Below are 19,350 nucleotides of genomic sequence, written 5' to 3' on the forward strand. Positions count from 1 at the left end.
TAAAATAAAAATAAGTAAAACAGTATCCTTTACTTAGGTACTAGTATAAATTAGTGAAGTCCCATGTCCCCTAGTGGGGTAAAAGGCAGATGTATTATACATCTGTTTCACTGATCGATTTTCTTTAGGGACAAGTAGGTGATCAGCCTTCTGTGTCCTGCCAGACCGAGACATTTTTTTTCTTCGTCTCCACCGGGAATCGAACCCAGGGGCCAGGACCCCTCGGTGCTACGCTCACGCCGCACGCGTCAATCACTGTACCAAGGAGGCGGTCAAGTAATATGATATATCTAAATTGCCATTTTCCATTCAACCTCCATCGAATACCACACTTAAAAACACTAAACAAACAAAGTATCGATTTCACACACTAGAAAGTTGTAGAACAATTAAAAGTTTCTGTATCAAAATTTTGCATACACCTACGGAAAACAACGTAACAATAATTAATGCCAGAGTTTAAACGCTTAAAACTAACTCAGTGTAATCTCTCGCTTAGCAATTGGAGTTTGTGAATATTTACTTTCATTCAAGTATTTTAAATGTAAGTGTTGTTAATTTGTGTTGTGGGAATAAAATTTAAAGTAGGTAATTGTGTTGACTTTCTTGCCGGTTCGTCTACCAAGACAAACCTTTCTAACAAGAAACGATAGAATCGGTTGTAGTTTAAAAAATCTGTAAATCGGACAGACAGACAGATGGACAGCGAAGTCTCGTCATAGGGTCCAGTTAAACGTTTACGTACCTATAAGTATGTATAATATTTTAATTTTTTGAGTACACTATATACACCTATTTTTATGAATCATGAGAATATTCATTAAAAAAAGCTAAAATTTGTTTTGCGTATGTTTGATCTTTAAAAACACTGTTATCCATTTAGCTAGAAATCAGTACTATCAGATTGTACAAGGAAAGTATTATATAATTAATTAATAGTAAATGTAACATACAAGTTATCCGCAATAATTGTTTTATTTCTACAAAATCAATTTATGTAACGTTCGGTAATAGACGTTGGTATCGCTTTCTCTGTGTATTGACATGCGCGTGCGCAGGCTACCGGCTGGAGGGTGACCATGATTCAGTTGAGAGTGATGTCATTTGTTTTAATTTTTAATAACTATAATATGTTCTAGAATATTTGAACATATGTATTGAATAGCTTAATAAATCATATTTCAGTTATTTAAAAGTTTTTTTTGAGACAATAATATTATTGCTTCATTACTTAATCAACAACATTGTTGTCTTAAATGCATTCACTTACACTGTGTACATGTCATTAATTGTTACCAAATATAATAAACAAATATTGTGTGATAGTTCTTATGATGGTGATTAATTGAGATTGTGCGATAATGTAGGGCAAGTTTCTCACTAAATTTGGATGTAATTACGATCTAAATCATACATACAATTAACTGTATGCTTGAAGATAATATGATTATGCATGAGGTTGAAATATGCAAGATGTTGAACTAAATCACAATTAATATACATTAAATTCTAAACCTTTATTAGGGAAGCAGACAAATTCGATTCATATTGTGACTAATAGTTGGCTAGTACTTTAATCTAGCTAGATTTCCTCTCTGTGGATGCTGTAATCATCTGGAGCCCTGCCGCATACACTTTTACTTAAACTCATACATATTTCATAGCCCGCCTCTCCCTAACTTCGTACGGTGAAAGTCGGTTGTTAATTTAAATTAATATTTAATTATTGCAATTATGTCGCGCGAGAAATGTTAACTGTACTTATCAAGGTTTCATTTTAATTTGATAATTTTCATGTTGGCATATGGATTCTAGCGTAATAACGTGGAATATTAATTTGAGAATATAGGTATGAAATATAATATAATTAAAGCTTACTTTATGATTAGTTTTAAGTTATATACTTACAACTCACGAGTAACTATTGTTTTAACTTAATTAGTACATTCTTGTATTTGCAGGTCTATAATTTTTGCTTCAATACATTATAAAACATTGTTATTTAAATCAAGCTCTAAATCACAATCTTACTTACTTTTATTAATTAAATTCTTAAATGTATGTATGTAAGACATGAATGACTATAAATTAAATCTCTGTCTGAAAAAATATAAATGTAAAACTATCCCAGATAAACATACAATCATGGTCACAACATCTGTAAGCGCGTGCGCAGGCGCATGCTGTAACAGGCGCCGTAGTTGTATTGTATTTTGTTTTGCATAACCAAACGCTATTAATTATAGCGATGTTTTTGGGCATCATTATTGCCCCATTCATTACGAATCTGTTTATAGGTCGACTTACAAAATGATATCCTATTTTTTAAAGATGATGTAATGGATTTTGTGTGTTAGCACTATGTGATTAGGTTGGTGACTAATGGTAGAGTAGACTAGCCAAAATTTTCTTTAGAATGATAGTCTGCAGCGAAAACATCTTTCCGATATCTTTACACTGGTCGAGGTCGTTCTACCTCCCTTTGTCCACAAGTCTCTAAATTAAGTACCTGCTATTAACATTATTTTTTATTCACAATTTTATAATAAATTATAGATCTTAGCTTTTAATATCTTAGCATACAGGTGATGTTTTCCAGACTATTTAGAGGAGAACTTATTGTAATAAGCATTTTATTCTAACACAGTCCCATATACCTATAGAAATGATAGTTTATTTTTCCAAACATATTTTGCTCTAACATTTCTTCTTATTTTCTTATCTATTTACGAATTATTTTACCCCATTCGGGATCGGTCCACGACCAAAATTCAATCAGGAGATTCTCACAGGAAAAATAATTCTACCAATCCTGTATTGACTTCCGTCGCTAGCGTGTAACGAAATAAAATTCATCTTTTAATATTTGAGCGAGCGTCTCAGCATGAATTATGTATGTAAGTGGTGTGACCATTTTCTGTGTGAAAATGGGACGAATTTTTCTTCATAGACGATTAATTTAATGAGATAATAATTGAAGAAATAGGTACTATTTTTGTTCTTTGTCAATCAAATCTTTCATTCATCATACAAAAATTTACTATTCATAGTTGTGTGTGTATTGTCTGGTGACATGGCTTCAAGCTATACGACCACAAATTTTACGATTTTATATTACTATTTTTATTTATTTTTTAAATTTCTAATAACTATTTGATAATAAAGTATAAAATATAAGGTTAACCAGTGTAACCAGGAAATTCTTTCTCTCACTTAGGACCTTGGGACAATCCCGGATAAATCGGGAGGTATGGTCACATTATGTATAGTATATCTGAAAAGCGGATAAAACACCTTGCCAAGGACGCGAGTACAATTGTGAGTTCTCTTTGACAAGAAAATATTGTTCAAACTTTCAAGGCGGTTGCGTTTGGACTTGTGAAGGAGTATGATAGTAAAGTTTATTTGTAACACTTTTGCCTCAGAATTCATCCAGGAACATATATCATTGATATTCTGGATAAAAAATAATACTTTCTATACCTATAGCATATAGTTTAATTTTTTCATTAGAAGGGGTTAAAATTCGACGAAAGATTAATTTGAATTAAAATATGCATGGAAAAGAAATGGCGTTTTTCAACAGTTTAGCATACCTATTGTATTACATACTAGATTTCCGTTCCTGTGGGATTACCGGGATAAAAGTACATGTCTTATTCTGGGTCTTCAGCTACTTTCATACCTAATTTCATTGTAATCGGTTCAGCATTTTTTACGTGAAAGAATAACAAACATCTCATTAGTAGGATATTATTGTGGTTTAGTTTGAAAACACGTTACAAGAAATCATACAAACATATTATGTTATCTTTATACATAACTGAAGCATTTAATAATTGAAGTAATTTGATTTTGAACAAGTTAATTACATTTTCCGATTATTTCGTAATGAAATTAATTATAAAGTGGATCAATTATAAAGTTTGAACGGCGCCAAACTTTGGGAATTTATGATTTTATGTGAAACTAGCTGTACCCCGCGGTTTCACCCGCATTACTCCGCTCCCACATCCGCTCCTGTTTGTCTTAGCGTGATGATAAATAGCCTATAGCCTTCCTCTATAAATGGGCTATCTAACACCGTAATAATTTTTCAAATCGGACCAGTAGTTCCCAAAATTAGCGCGTTCAATCAAACAAAAAAACTCTTCAGCTTTATAATATTAGTATAGATCTACACTAGTCTACACTAATATTATAAAGAGGAAAACTTTGTTTGTTTGTTTGTTTGTTTGATTGATTGTAATGAATAGGCTCATAAACTACTGGACCGATTTTAAAAATTCTTTCACCATTCGAAAGCTACATTATCCACGAGTAACATAGGCTAGGTTTTATCCCGGAAATCCCACGGGAACGTGAACTATGCGGGTTTTTTCTTGAAAACGCGGGCGAAGCCGCAGGCGGAAAGCTAGTATACTTATAATATGGAATAATTGATTGGTTTTCTATACATAGTTGGTAAGCGGAACGTTGTCTGGGATATCTAAATGTTATAAAAACATGTGCAGTTAGACTAAATATCGACAAAAATGGGCGGAGTCTTATAATTTTTCAAAAATAAAGAGCTTTAGTTTATTTTTTAAATAGTATTTTACTAGTGAAAACTGAAAATTCGCCAAAATAGAGATTATAGGTATAGGTAATAGGTAAGTACATAATATACAGGATGGTAAAATATATAGGTATGATTATTATATTGCAATTGTTTTCTTAACTAACTTCTCTGTATTGTATTTATATTTTTAAAGAAAAGCCATAGCATAACCCTTTCTCCACAAAAAATACACAACCTCATTATAATATTTAAATAATATTTCTCAATTATATTTCAAATAATTGGCCTTACAAACAAATTCGCAGCCAACGAGTTAGTCAATTAATTAAACATCACATCAAAATCTGTCGTCAACAATGTAATTAGTACGCAAGGAATTCCACTTAATTGTATTTACGTTTGAAGTTGTTGTTATAATCTATGTTTTTGATGTTGAAAAACATGTTGTTTGGCTTTTACCTTTACCAATTTTATTGTTTTTTTGAAGTGAAACTTCTTTAGGCGTGTTGAGAGTAAATTTTCAAAGTCGCGTCATGACAACACCGTCACGCCTTGGCGTTAGGTATTCCAGAAAATATAACAAACCTTACTTTTCGATTTTTTTTAAAGTATTAAAAATAATCTATAAATTATAAATATAATATGATAGAAACCCCACATAAGTTATCCAAAAATAAACAACCAATTGAACCATCGCTTTGTGAATTATTAAAAAAATCGTTACAATACCATGTGGTATCGCAACTCGTCGGCCACCTGTCTGCTGCCGCCAACCGGAACTGTACACTCAGCTACAAAACTGGCTTAATAAAGTATTTTTTATTCATGAATTTAAAATAATAAAATATTGAAAACTAATAATTAAACCTTATTCATTAGTCGATTCAGGTGAAATATAATCTAAAACTTTATTGATTGATTTTATTTGTTATTTATAGAAAATTCTTAAATAAAATTCTTAGTTAAACACAGATCTTCCAGACTTTACCTTCTATTTAGTTCCTTAAACACTTTATTTTAGATAAATACAGATTAATGATTTCGCCACTCTTTTAAATCATTAACAATCGAGTGATTTTCTTATTGTACTACATATATAATATTATTTTACAAAATGTCACCGTGGACGTAGGTTTATTTGAACCGATTGAAATATGTTATGCATGTTCGACACAGCGCAAGCATCGTAGATTCTGCGAAGATATTTTAAAAATCTCCTCGAGTTCACATAACTTCTATATCATATTATTATGTTGTCCGCGTTTTACTGAAATATAAAATCTATTACGCCGTACTTGTAAATTCATATTATGATGAAAATTTATCGAGAATAGCGATTATCATGGGTCTATTGAAAATGTTAATTGATGATTGATAATAATTTTATGTTTATAATCAGTTACAAAATACTTAAATATAACCGGTACCCAAATCGGTTGGTTATTATTATAAAATGCATTATTATATGCATTGTCAAGTATCAATAAAAAATAATTAAAAATACCTACATGTTCACCTCTGACTGTACCTCACCTTTCTTTCAACTGTCTCTCTCTAATTTCATACGTCAGAAAGGGACGACCATATTTCCTGTGTTTTAAAATTAAGAGGGTCCCTCACAATATCAATGAAAGTAGTTGAACTTGGTTTGTTTTAAATATTGTGTCTAAAGTATAGAAAATGTGATAAAAAATCCAATGGGTTCTTTAATTACATTTATCGGTGAAAATCGAAGAAAACGGTATGTGATTTAAATAACTTGAAGTTGTATTAATAAGTTTCCTAGTAGTGTTTAAGTTGGTAAGTTATATTTGGACGTACTACTTAGGTATAGCAGTGTGACGGTTTTGTAGTAAAAATGTTCACTTTTTATTCAGTTGGTACCTACTTAGCATAAAACTTATTTTTATTGTTGTTGTTTATGACGTCATAAACATCACATAACATCAAAAAACAACAAAATATTTTTTTTGTAATAGCACGCCAAAAAATTTTTATAAAGTTGCCAAAATATGAAAATAGTAACATAGTTTTTTTTTAGAATATACCTGCTTGATTCAGTGGTTATATCTTGAGTATTGAGCCGGACAATATTACATGCATTCGATTCCTACTACAGAACAAATGTATTTATTTATTTATTTATTTATTAACACTTTATTGTGCTGGCATACAAACAAATCCTTAAAATTAAAACTTATAACTAGTCCAGCAAGCAAGTTGTGATTGTTTCCTTGCATGTATTACCTTATTTACTGATATATTATATTATTAAAGGTGTCCATTTTCTAGTAAGTATTAATTTTAATTTCTTTATACTGTAAAGGTAGAAAAAATAACAAGTACCAAGAGTTAGATTCAGGGCCTCTTATCTCCTACAATTTCTCGGTCAAATCAGTTTTAATACAAAATATTCTAAGTAAACAATACAATACATACAATTTAATCTAAGGGCCGATTTTTCAATCCATGGTTAAAACTTATTCGCCCAATAAAGTATTACACGATAACATTAAAATGTCACCCGTAAACTGTCAAATACAGGCAAAGAATACATTTTTAATACGTTATACGACGAATTATTGTATTAACCAAGGATTGAAAAATCAGACCTAATTCTAATCTTATTTGTTGATACAACAGTCAATACTAATTTTCTTAATAAATAATAAATAATTAAAAAAACAATAAATAAATAGTTACCAAAACGAACCCCTTGTTCCTAAATATTTGTATACTTACTTCAATACAAGTTGAATAAGGCGCTTAAAACTATATTCCGTTGAAAATAGCAACGGATCGATACGGTAAATAGCCGAAAGTTTGTCAGGGGTCATATTTCAGTTTATGAATAATTAGTTCGATATTGGAAGAAGTTTAATTGCGCATTTATTTATTGTTATAGAAAGAAAGATAAACCAATTAACAAACACGCATCTATACTTATATTATAATCTGAAGAGTTTGTTTGATTGTACACGATAAGCTCAGAAACTGCGTGTCAGATTTGAAAAATTCTCTCAGTGGTAGATAGCCCATTTATCGAGGTAGAATAGGCTATATAACATCATGCGTTACCTGTAGGAACGGAGGGATGCGGTTAAACCTGGCGACACAGCTTGTTTTTGATATTTAGTATATAAGAATACGCAAGGAAAGTAAGGAAGGGTGATACAGCACTGTATAAATTCATCACGTTTTCACATAACCTGCAAATCCTGTGTATTTCATTCAAAATATTAGCCATTTTCATACATAACCTCGATTTTCCCACCTCGTGATATTTGGTGATTTATTCCCTTTCAAAGTTCACGTGATTAATGTGTCCCTGTGCCACTTATTTCCCTATAAGCTACGGTATTTATCGTATAATATATTTCAGCATAGGATTAAGGACATTATGATGTAATTAATGAATGAATAGAACCTTTATAGTTTATACCTATGACGTATATTACATGAGAATTCTCTTTGAATTAATCGCTTGCCCTACTGTTTAATTTAAGTATGTATATCTCTCAAATACTATATTTTATCTATTTTTACTGTATATAAACATAAAACTGTGAGTTTGCAGAAACATATAAATATAATATAGATAATATGATACGACTGGAAAGAAACTGGCCTTCGAAACACAGTTTACCACTAGTTCGAAGGTCAGGGTCTGAACATAATGCTGTACCTACCTGTTTCTTGAAAAATTTTTTTTTTATCTAGCATCAAGCAGTCCTTTCAATAGAAAAAAGAGCGTGCAGCATACTTGTCAGAAGTGAAACTTCTTTGGCAAGATTCAAAGATACCAAAATCGTTACCCCATGAAGTGACGGTATTGCCATGACGCGCTCTTGAAATATTACTCTCAACGAGCCTAAGGAAGTTTCACTTCAAAATGTACATACTTTTCACCGCAGCTTCACTTGCATGCACTTCATTAAATTGCAAATCAGCTTCCCATCTTCTATTTAACCCTTACAACTTATAGAACCTAACTACTGTACTCCTCCATAACTATCCCTTAGACCCTCATTATCTTAACTTCTATAGTCATAAAGTAGTTCTATAGTTTTAGTCAGTTTAACTGACAATTAGAGAGTTTCAGGACTTGGTCATGTCACTGACGGCTATCTGTTACTTTATCAGTAAGTACAATACTTAACAATTGTTTCCATACTTTATTTGTATTAGCTATGTGCTGTGGTTTTACCCGCATTGCTCTACTCCTATTTGTCTAAGCGTGATGATATATAGCCTATAGCCTTCCTCGATAAATGGGCTATCTAACACTGAAATAATATTTCAAATCGGACTCGCAGTTCCTGAGATTATCAAGTTTAATCAACCAAACAACAAGTAAAATTATAGATTTAAACTGGCAGATAAGTTATACAACCAAAATGTATTCAACAATTGAACGCAACAGACAGTAAATCTTGCTATATATACGGATAATAAATCGAATGAAGCAAGGAAATATCAGCTTGTTACAAAGCGCTGTTCGTTCGTCAAATACGTCTGTCTGTGATATCTCACCGGAGATGTTGCTGGTACACTATTACTCTGATATAGGGTTGCCAACATTAAGTTTTTGAAGTGAAACTTCTTTAGGCGCGTTGAGAGTAAAATTTCAAAGTCGCGTCATGGTAATACCGTCAAGTCATGGATTAAGGCGACGATTTTGGTATCTATGAATCTTGCCAAAAAGTTTCACTTCTGACACGTGTGCTCACGCTCTTTTTGTTATTATCTGTGTTTTTGTCACAAATAATAGAAGATTATCTACTAACATAGAAATTTTGGTAATTTTTAACAGTTAAATCATTTCAATTTAGTACTTAGACGTAATTATTCGATGAAAGATTTTATTTAATAAAGACTAATATTTATTTCTTGTCGTAACTAATATAAAATTTTATTAAAAAGTTTTAGGTAAGTATTCAATTAATTAAGTTCAAAGTGCTTTATTTCGCTTAGTGACAAAATAAATCAGTTTGCTTACTATTTAATTTTCAAGGGCATCAAAAATTTTCTTTTTTTATAAAAGTATCTATGTATTTTAAAATACATTTGGCAACCCTAAGGGAATAACGGGTGGCTTGCATTCGTTATATACGATTTAAGGGATAAGCTCTTGGAAAAGCGATGATTTTATTATTTACCTGTTCAAATGTATTCTGAAATTCTACATACATATTATGTATTATGTAAATAAGTACTACATTTTCGGAGAAAACTGATTGGCTGTTGATTCAATTTTCAATGCTCAAACTGATCAGTTTTATAAAGAAAATATACTAAAGTATTAAGATATTATACCCACGTATACAAAAAAGGAGTATAAAATAAATTATAATATACAATATGATTAACTATATATTTTCATAAGTTTCAAAACAGTTCTTTTTCTATCATAATTGCATTTAATTTTTTATTGAAATTCAGTGTTAAAAATTATAAAATGTACAAATTGTGTTTTACTTATGCATCATGTTATATATTTGTGAATTCATTCAATAATCTTAAAATATGACCTTAAAATAAACTGAAAGCTTGTACCTTAAAGATAACTTGAACTAAAGTTTCCGTGAGCACGTCACGACGGGTTCACTGCTGTCTTTATGAATATTACTAGCTTTCCACCCGCGGCTTCGCCCGCGCAGTCAAAGAAAAACCCGCATAGTTCCCGTTCCCGTGGGATTTCCGGGATAAAACCTATCCTATGTCCCGGGGTAAAAAGTAGCCTATGTCCTTTCTCGGGTATCAAAATATCTCAGTACCAAATTTCATGCAAATTGGTAGTTAAGGCGTGATTGAGTAACAGACAGACAGACAGAGTTACTTTCGCATTTATAATATTAGTATGGATATGCAAGTAACAAGTACTCAAACACTGCATTTGATATCATTTCCTCGCTTTTGGCAAAATGTTACCGATTTAAATAATATGGAGGCACCTTGTGATCCTAGAGAAGCAGTTTTCATTTATTTTTATATTTATCCTATTATTTCTAGGTCTTTGGGGTGTGCATGTATGTTTGCTCTGTTACGTTTATAATAAACACTATCCTGTCACATAGAATTTTTTATAGGTACTGTACGGTACGGTAGACGTAAAGTTTTCCTATTTTTTATAATTTTCATATTTTATGAAGCACTTTAAAAACGCATTTGCAAAAAAGAAACCAAAATCTGTCCATGCAAGCGTGATTCCCTGAATCAATTTATTCAAATATTCATAAGATTCAAAATATGTCTATTACCTAAGACTTTGATTAAATATATTGTTCACCTATTGTCCTTGTAAATCATTCATCACAGGTCATGTGAGGGGTCAACTTCTCAAGTATTATTTATCCGTCAAGTGTCCTCAAAACTAATAACTTGTAAAGTTCTAAGTCAAGATTATATCAATGGCCAAAGTTTAGATTTGATCAAGTTAGACCAATTTGCCTTAGGTTATTTATAAGTTAGAATAGTTACAAATTTATTATAATAGTTTTTTTTAAGAACAGAAAAGGTAATAATAAAAGTTTGACTATAAAATCAAGAAGAATGTATGTATACAGAAGCCAGAAACAGTTACTTAACAGAAATCTTACAATAAGCAAGCAAAGATCTTATCATTTAAGAGCGATTTCTTCCAGACTACTTCAGCTATTATCTAATAAGTAAATAGAGAAATATTTTCAGTACATTGATGTATTTTATGCTATATCTGATACATGCTAGACCGGGAGATACTGACACAAAATTTCGAGTCATTTGTAACAAGGATGGCGGTTCTACAGGGGTCTTAGTACGCAATGACAAAAAGAAAAATGATGGTGTGAACGCTGGTACCGGTGGCTTAGTCGCGTGGGCGTTTGTCGAACTCGTCGGAAAAATAGCGAAAGTCAAACGATTTGTAACACAAAAATTTTAGAATTTACCGATAGCCCATAAAAAAGTAGTAGGCGGTAGTGTCATGCCATACTTTTCCGGTGTGACTTACAACCCGCCATACCGATGCGAATGTGTTGATTTAAATAAAACAATCATTCAACCATTTGTACCAGGCTAACTTTTGCACAGGTAACTATCGTCGTGCAGCCATTTACGAAAATCGCCATGCCATACTTTTCGGACGATTCCAAATTGTCGCCATACCGCCGAAAATCTGCAAAAAATTTTTATTTCGCCAAACTTTTTGTACCAGTATTGCATTTGGATTTTTGGAGAGTATTTGATAAAATGTGACCATTATTATATTTGCCATACTTCTAGTAGGGGGAAAAAGTGCTGTCATACTTGAAAACTTAATTTATTATTAATTTATATAAGTGAAGATTTCCAACACATAGATCTTTGAAATTTTGTATTTATATTTGTTGATCCTCAAACTTACAGGAAAAATAAGTGCCATACTGTTACAAATCGTTTGACTTTCGCTATTTTCCGACGAGTTCGACTAACGCCCACGCGACTAAGCCGCCGGTACCAGCGTTCACGCCATCGTTTTTCTTTTTGTCATTGCGTACTAAGACCCCTGTAGAACCGCCATCCTGTTACAAATGACTCGAAATTTTGTGTCAGTATCTCCCGGTCTATGCCACACCTCATTCCACTGATTCGATGTTCTTCACCAAAATACAAATACACATTGCATTTTCAATTCCAAGCAGTAGTATTTTGATTATCAAACCAAACTAGTATCTACAATAAGGTAAACAACATAAAAAAACTAATTAACATGTCTGTACGGTACAGCTTAGTTGTATAAACATTTAGAATTGAACATTCCATACGAAGAAAGCATAATTTCTACCTTTGTCTATTGTTTTAGCATTAAAATGAGATCTGTCGGAAATTGTGCCTTCCACTCATTGTTAGAGGATCTTTTTTCTTAATTAAATTCTTTGACTTATAGCTTTGGAATGTCACTATTGGTATAGAGAAATTAGAGTTTTAATGGAGGTATATGAAGAGGGAATATAACAGGTTTGGAATTGTTAAGCTTTTTGTATCATAGATAAGAAAAAGATTTTAGCATGATAAATTCTAAACTGTGGCAACACTTCTTACTATCGACTTTTACTAAATTCGATCTCTATGGAGTTTCTTGCCGGTTCTTCTCCATAGATACTGCTTTCCGAATCGGTGGTACATGTAAAAAAATGTTATGACGTTTCAAAAGTGCTTTTATAAGAAGTCTAATTGAATAAATAAATGTTTGAGTTTGAGTTCTTTACCTAATGAGTAATAATGATCTTGGTAGGTAATGATTATGATGGTATGGATATCTTTTTTATGTCTAAAAAACAAGATTCATTAGAAAAAGATTATTTTTCCCACTCAATAATAACTAATACAAGCTAACAGTAAAAATAAAAATATTCTTTCTTTTACTGTAAGGAAATAAGACAAATGCAAAATTTATCATCAACACTACTATTTTAAATTTAACTCTGGTTGTACTTTGAGACTCTGTTATTCAAAATCTGGGCCTATCTTATAATTTCGCAAACTAGTTTAGTCTCAAGCGACCAGAGTTAATTTTTAAATAACCCACAAAGGTGAGGTGTATCCAAAGGATATATTCAGAAACTAGAGGTGATAGTTTACAGTTAGGAATAACCCACAAAGGTGAGGTGTAACCTAAAGGAAAATCAAAAGTTAGAGGTGATAGTTTTCAGTAAAGCTTAAAATAACGGTGTATGAAAAGGTAAATAGGTCCTTTGAATCACCCGCACCACTCGTGGTTAATTAACATTTTAACAAGTTTCACATAATTAATGTTTACAGATAATATTTCGTATCTATGTCTTTTTCTGTTCTATTTTTTTTTTTTTTTTTAAATACTAAAACCGACAAAGGAGCGGGCGGTGTACTGATGAAGGTGATCACCGCCGCCCATAGCAATTGCAACGTTAGGTAACCTTGCGATTGTTTTGCCGGCCTTTGAGGGACGCGTAGGCTCTTTTTTTGAAGGCATCCATGTCGTAGGTAGATGGAAACACCGAAGAAGGCAAGCTGTTCCACAATTTTGTTGTTCGGGGCAGAAAATGCCGTGAAAAACGCACAGTTGTTGATAGCCACTCATCCAGATGGTGCGGATGGTACTTGAGCTTGTGTCGTGCAGTGCGATTGTGGAATTTGGCAGCCGGTATTAAGCCAAAAAGTTCCTCGGAACACTCCCCATTGTACAGGCGGTAGAATATGCACAGAGACGCAACGTCCCGCCGCAGTGCCAATGGATCGAGCCGATCGGTGTAATTTATATGTGACTCTTTTAGCTACTGTTTATTTATTTTATATTGGACCACACCATTTAACATTACAATGTACAAAATATAAAGTTGTATAGATGCGAAGTACAAAAGGTAACCTTATCGCTTAAAAGCGATTTCTGCCAGGCCACCTAAAGTAAAGGATATATAATATGTAATACCTACATATAATGAATGTAACGCGTGTGGCTGAAAATGTAAAAGAAAATATAATTAAAAGATTAAAATAAAATAGGAAGCTAATATAATATATTACATATTACTAGCGGTCCGCCCCGGCTTCGCCCGTGGTACATATGAAAAATAGATGTTGGCCGATTCTCAGACTTACCCAATACGCACAGAAAATTTCATGAGAATCGGTCCACCCGTTTCGGAGGAGTATGCAGACTAACATTGTGACACGAGAATTTTATATATAAGAAGATTATTATGTTTAACATTGTAATGTCTTTGTTTTGTGTTTAATATAAGATGGCTTGTGGAATTTCGTAGAAATGTATATGATTTTATATCTTTAATTAACTTTGTTCCTTAGTAATCTTAATGAGATGAACAAAGAGAAAAATATATTAATATAATTCAAGCTCTTGAGCTTTTGTTTGTATTGATGTTTAAGAGAATTTATTTATTCTTATCATTGAATTGAATCTAATTAATTATTTGCCTGTATATTATTGTACTGATATAACTAAGTAAGCATTTTATAAATCTCTTCAAAATGAGATAAGCATAATCACAAAAATACACCAAAAATATTAGAAACGAAACTAACTACTCATAGAAACTACTACATATTATGTAACTAATAGTGTTGAAAAATACGTAAGAAAATTAAAAATATATTTTTATTTGTCCTCAGCCGGAGCGAGTCGGCTCTAAACAGCCCCACGGAGCCCGACGTGTCACTGGCCGCGTCCATCACAGACCCCTTGGAGGCCTACACCTTAGAAGAAGCTAGAAGGACTATCAGGTATTGTAACATTCGTATAAAGCAACTTAATAAAAGTAAATAGTAGTGCTAAACGGTAATATAGGTTAGAAGACAAGATAAATGATTAATTCTTCAAGCATGCTATTAAAAGTTAAATGAAAACACAAAAAACAAAAGGGGGAATTTTTCCGTCTGATACCAATTACCAATCTAACCTTTTAATTTTTTATAATACATACTATTCCGAGAGTTAAAAATCCGTCGCGTGATGGTAGAATGTAAAAATACAATAATTGTTTTTCTGTTACAGAGACCTCCGTATGAAATATCGAGCGCAGGCGCACCAACTGCTAACATGGCGTCGAGCGCACCGCACCCAAGAAGAACTAGTCAATCGTTTGCAAATAGAAAAGGCAGAACAGTTGAAAATGCTCTCCAGCCAACTGCTTCTCTTCGAATCGCGTTTGGTTCGCAAGCAGAAGGAGATAACCAACATGCTCGCCCTCCGGGAAACCATAATTATGAAACAACAAAAAGTCATCGAAAATCTACAAGCTAAACTGCTAGATAACGGCATCGATATGATCTCATCTATCCCCGACTTCAGAGATATGTTGCAAGACACAAATATTACTGGAGACTTCGATTCACTCAACGATTCTGACTCCGCTGTGATAATGGAAGACATGGACTCCGATTGCTGTAATCTGTCCAACCTTCCAAGGTTCAGATCCATGAACCCTGACAGCGTTACAGTCGCCCGATCGATCTCAGATGCCATTGATCCTAACATCAAATATAATGTCGCTAGACGATCCAACGGGTTCCTGCGCAGGCCTGAAATTCTCGAAACTGTTTATAGCGTCGAGGAAGAAGCAGACGCCGAATCCACTAAAGGTCTCAGCGCGCAGAGCAGTACCGAAAAGGAAATCAAAGATGCCAACAAAACAGATGAACAGAAGACAAAAGAAAGCAGTCTTTTGGCTCAGAGGCGAGACAACTTCCGCATGAGAAGTATCGTTCTCACCGCCGAAGTTAAAAGCATAGATAGTGATAAGGAAAAGCCAAAATCGAGCAACGATATGTGGTCCTACAGTTATGTGCCAAAAAGGATGACTCCCGCCAATGACTCTGATGAAGAAGCGACTTCAAATCCGGAGAGTGATGCAGAGGATCCCGAACCTAAGTCAACACAAGTCGTTACATACAATCGAGTTATGTCCAACCATAGAAACGTGACCAAACCTAAGGATGTGAAGTACAAGAGGATAAATAAAGCGAAATCGAAGAGTCTAGAAGAATTGAGAGGACGATTAAAGAATTGGGTCGACAAGGGGAATAAACTGTCGAATATACCGTTGGAGCATGCGCAGAGCTATGCCTAAATGAAGTTCCTTTAAATATTATAGCAGAGATGTGAGTCAGGCCTGAAAACCAAATTGTCATGAAGATAATTCTAATGGCGAAAAAGGCATTTAATTTCCGATTGATGATGAATCTTCATAATAATACTAATGTCTATAGAATAAGTTTAAGTGAGATTACACCACCTAATAATTTCGTAATCATATAACTAAATAAATGCTTGTAGATCGATCACGCAATAAAAACGGATATTCTTCTAGATAATTTATAATACATATTTAAATAATATTATGAGCTTGTCCACTTTAATCTATCAACACGGTTCGTCTTTGTTACAATTAAATATACCAGAAATATTAGTCAGATATTCTTGATACTTGATATTCTATTGTAAAATATTTCATATACGTATTGTTAGTTTTAAACTATATTTCAAGAATCCACGGTTGTCTATTTAACAGTATTTGTGTATGAATTAAGGCTATCAAATCTGAGCTTTTGATCAACCTAATTTTTCGCACGACTGAATTTTTAAAGATATCACGTTATTTGAATGTTATCTCAAAGAATTTTAGAAGTACAATTGTCTAAGAAACAGCAAAAAATGTTTGGTTCCATATCTTATAATAGTTAACCTGTTGGTACTTTTCTTGTTTATAAAAATACTAAAAATAGTCGTATTTATAAGCTTAAATAACTTTGTATATAAGCTGTCGGAATTGAGTGTGTTTCTGTGATTAAATTTTATTATTTTCTTTAGAGAGTAAGTCTTGAAAACTTTGAAAAATTGTAGAAAATATATTTATTGTATCATATCGGTGCCAATTACAAATACTTGACATAAGGTAGTGAATTCTGTTTCAATTTAAACTATAAAATGTTTTACATGCAAGTTGTATTATGAATTTAAAGGAAATTAATGTACAAAGAAATCCAACAAAAGATGTTTATTTGATAATTGAAAGGAAATTTTTAATAATTTTAATAATGTTTAATGTATGTTTATTTTGTTATTTATATTTAATTAATCTGAATTTCATTAAATTTTTTAAATATTTGAAATTATTTCTTCAATACGACTTGCGTGTAAAGCGTAAATGTGTCAACAAATTAATAATTAAGTAATAAATATTGAATGTTTTACAATACATAATATGTAAAGTAAAAGAAAATTAATTGCACATTGATGTAAAAATTTCTTGAGCGGAGACTAAAATATTGAAAAAGTGCCAAAATCTGTCGAAAATTATATCCACGAAAACAATTACTTATTAACAAAAATCTTAAGTTACTAAGTTACTTATATTAGATAATTCAAATTGACTCAAACCTTAACCAAAAAAAAAAATACTTGGAAATAGTCCGGCCTAGTGTTTTAAAGTATTTTTCTTTATACTTACCTAGGTAATAGGTCTATAAAGAAGCCATATTAAAACTGTTCCTTATGTTAGCTAAGCATAGATAATACACATTATATAATTATACAGTTTTTTTATTATCTATTCGAAAATAAATTAAAAACTTTTACGACATAAGAAATGTTAATGTTAGAAACGAAATAGAAAAAAATCATTAAGTATCTTAGAATTACAAATATTCGATATAACACTAAAAATATATCCTTCTCACTTATTAATTCTTAAATATTAGTTTTATTCTCCGCTCAAGAAAACTATCAAAAATAATTTCTCTATAGTTGTTCACCAATTGCTTATACAATGTTGTCAATTTTGATGTTAATATCATATCATATTGCAATACTGCGCAAAGTTATATGTTCAAAAGTAGTCCAGAGTGCTGAATAAAATTATATTGAAAATAATTATAGTTGTTTTATTTTTCCTTTACCACATTTACTTAGAAAAATGTAAAAATCCATACTAATATTATAAATGCGAAAGTAAAGCGCGTCACACACGCGACCCACAAAATTTCGCGTCATTTGTAACAGGATGGCGGTTCTACAGGGGTCTTAGTACGCAATGACAAAAAGAAAAATGATGGTCCGAACGCTGATACCGGATGCGTTAAGATACTGTAATATAAAATATAACAGTATCTTATAGTCTGTCCACTATAAGAATTGCTTTTTGACAGCTCGACGGGTGATACCAGAAGTGATGTTCAAAATATTATCGATTGTGATACCATTTCAATTATAAATTCAAAATAATATCATAAATCGAATCAGGTACGTAAATAATAATTACAACGTAAACGTACTAATAAGATATGTCATAATAAGACCACATATCTATGCATTGTATGTTAAAACTAAACTAAACTAATATTTTATTATTTATTGGTTTCTATCTTACAATTGGGTTGTCTTTACGTTTAAATTATATAACATAATAGAAGAGTTTTTCTGTATCGGATATATTTTACAGAGTATTTCTATCGATTATTATAATCTATCGACCCATCATTGAATAATTCTGTGTAGACATCACTAAGTGGGCGGGACCTGTCCATGAAGTACGATAATTATTTGTATGACATTTTGACATAGACAATACAATCCTTCATAGGCGTGAAGCTGTCAAAAAGCAAATAATATAATGGACAGAGTATAAGATAAAATATTATAGTATCTTCACCGTGTGTGACGCGCTTAACTCTGTTTGTCTGTCTGTTACTCAATCACTCTAACTACTGAACCAATTTGCATGAAATTTGGTATGGAGATATTTTGATACCCGAGAAACAACATAGGCCGCCTTTTATTGCGAAATATGTACCACGGGCGAAGCCGGGGCGGACCACTAGTAAATAAATAAATAATAAATAAACTTCGAACCTTATGAAGGAGTTTTGAAGGATTCTACCAAATAAGAACTATGTCAAGGAACAAGATGATTTATCACTAACATAGTATAAAACAAAGTCGCTTTCTCTGTCCCTATGTCCCTTTGTATGATTAAATCTTTAAAACTACGCAACGGATTTTGATGCGGTTTTTTTTAATAGAGTGATTCAAGAGGAAGGTTTTAGTATAACAGATGAACACGAACACAAACGATACATACAGTAGGTATACGTACTACAAACTTCAGCATATAACTTTTTTCATCGAAAGTTATGAAGTATCAGAACTAAATCCTTTCTACATGACTAACAAAGGAGGTCTTAATTCGTCTGAATTTTTATATCTATCTAGGTATATCATATTTTTGTAAACAACCAATCTTGTTGCCTCTGCAGTTTATTCTATGTTGCGTCAT

The 19,350-nt window shown here is 32.1% G+C and overlaps 1 protein-coding gene and 1 long non-coding RNA gene across 4 annotated transcripts in view; both read left to right on the top strand.

Moving 5' to 3' along the window:
• Positions 1-17,949, top strand: part of LOC149489406 (uncharacterized) — a 220,810-nt gene extending 202,861 nt beyond the window's left edge. For both annotated transcript variants that reach the window (XR_016318145.1, XR_016318146.1), the window contains exon 2: positions 17,777-17,949. This is a non-coding gene — a long non-coding RNA (uncharacterized LOC149489406). The remainder of the gene's footprint in view (positions 1-17,776) is intronic.
• Positions 1-17,949, top strand: part of LOC149489415 (uncharacterized) — a 110,146-nt gene extending 92,197 nt beyond the window's left edge. Inside the window, exons 1-3 of one of the 2 annotated variants that reach the window (XM_089713637.1) lie at positions 6,165-6,302; positions 14,690-14,800; positions 15,072-17,949. In XM_089713637.1, coding sequence (XP_089569763.1) covers positions 6,259-6,302; positions 14,690-14,800; positions 15,072-16,146 — 1,230 coding nt within the window. In that variant the 5' untranslated portion in view covers positions 6,165-6,258 and the 3' untranslated portion in view covers positions 16,147-17,949. Of the gene's footprint in view, positions 1-6,164; positions 6,303-14,689; positions 14,801-15,071 lie in introns of those variants that run through there. The other variant, XM_089713645.1, reaches the window with a different exon arrangement.
• Positions 17,950-19,350: the final 1,401 nt, after the last annotated feature.

This window comes from Colias philodice, chromosome 3 (genome assembly GCF_061535455.1).
Source record: "Colias philodice isolate Cphi_HAF_F1 chromosome 3, ilColPhil1 Martin Lab GWU primary, whole genome shotgun sequence".
NCBI lineage: Eukaryota > Metazoa > Arthropoda > Insecta > Lepidoptera > Pieridae > Colias > Colias philodice.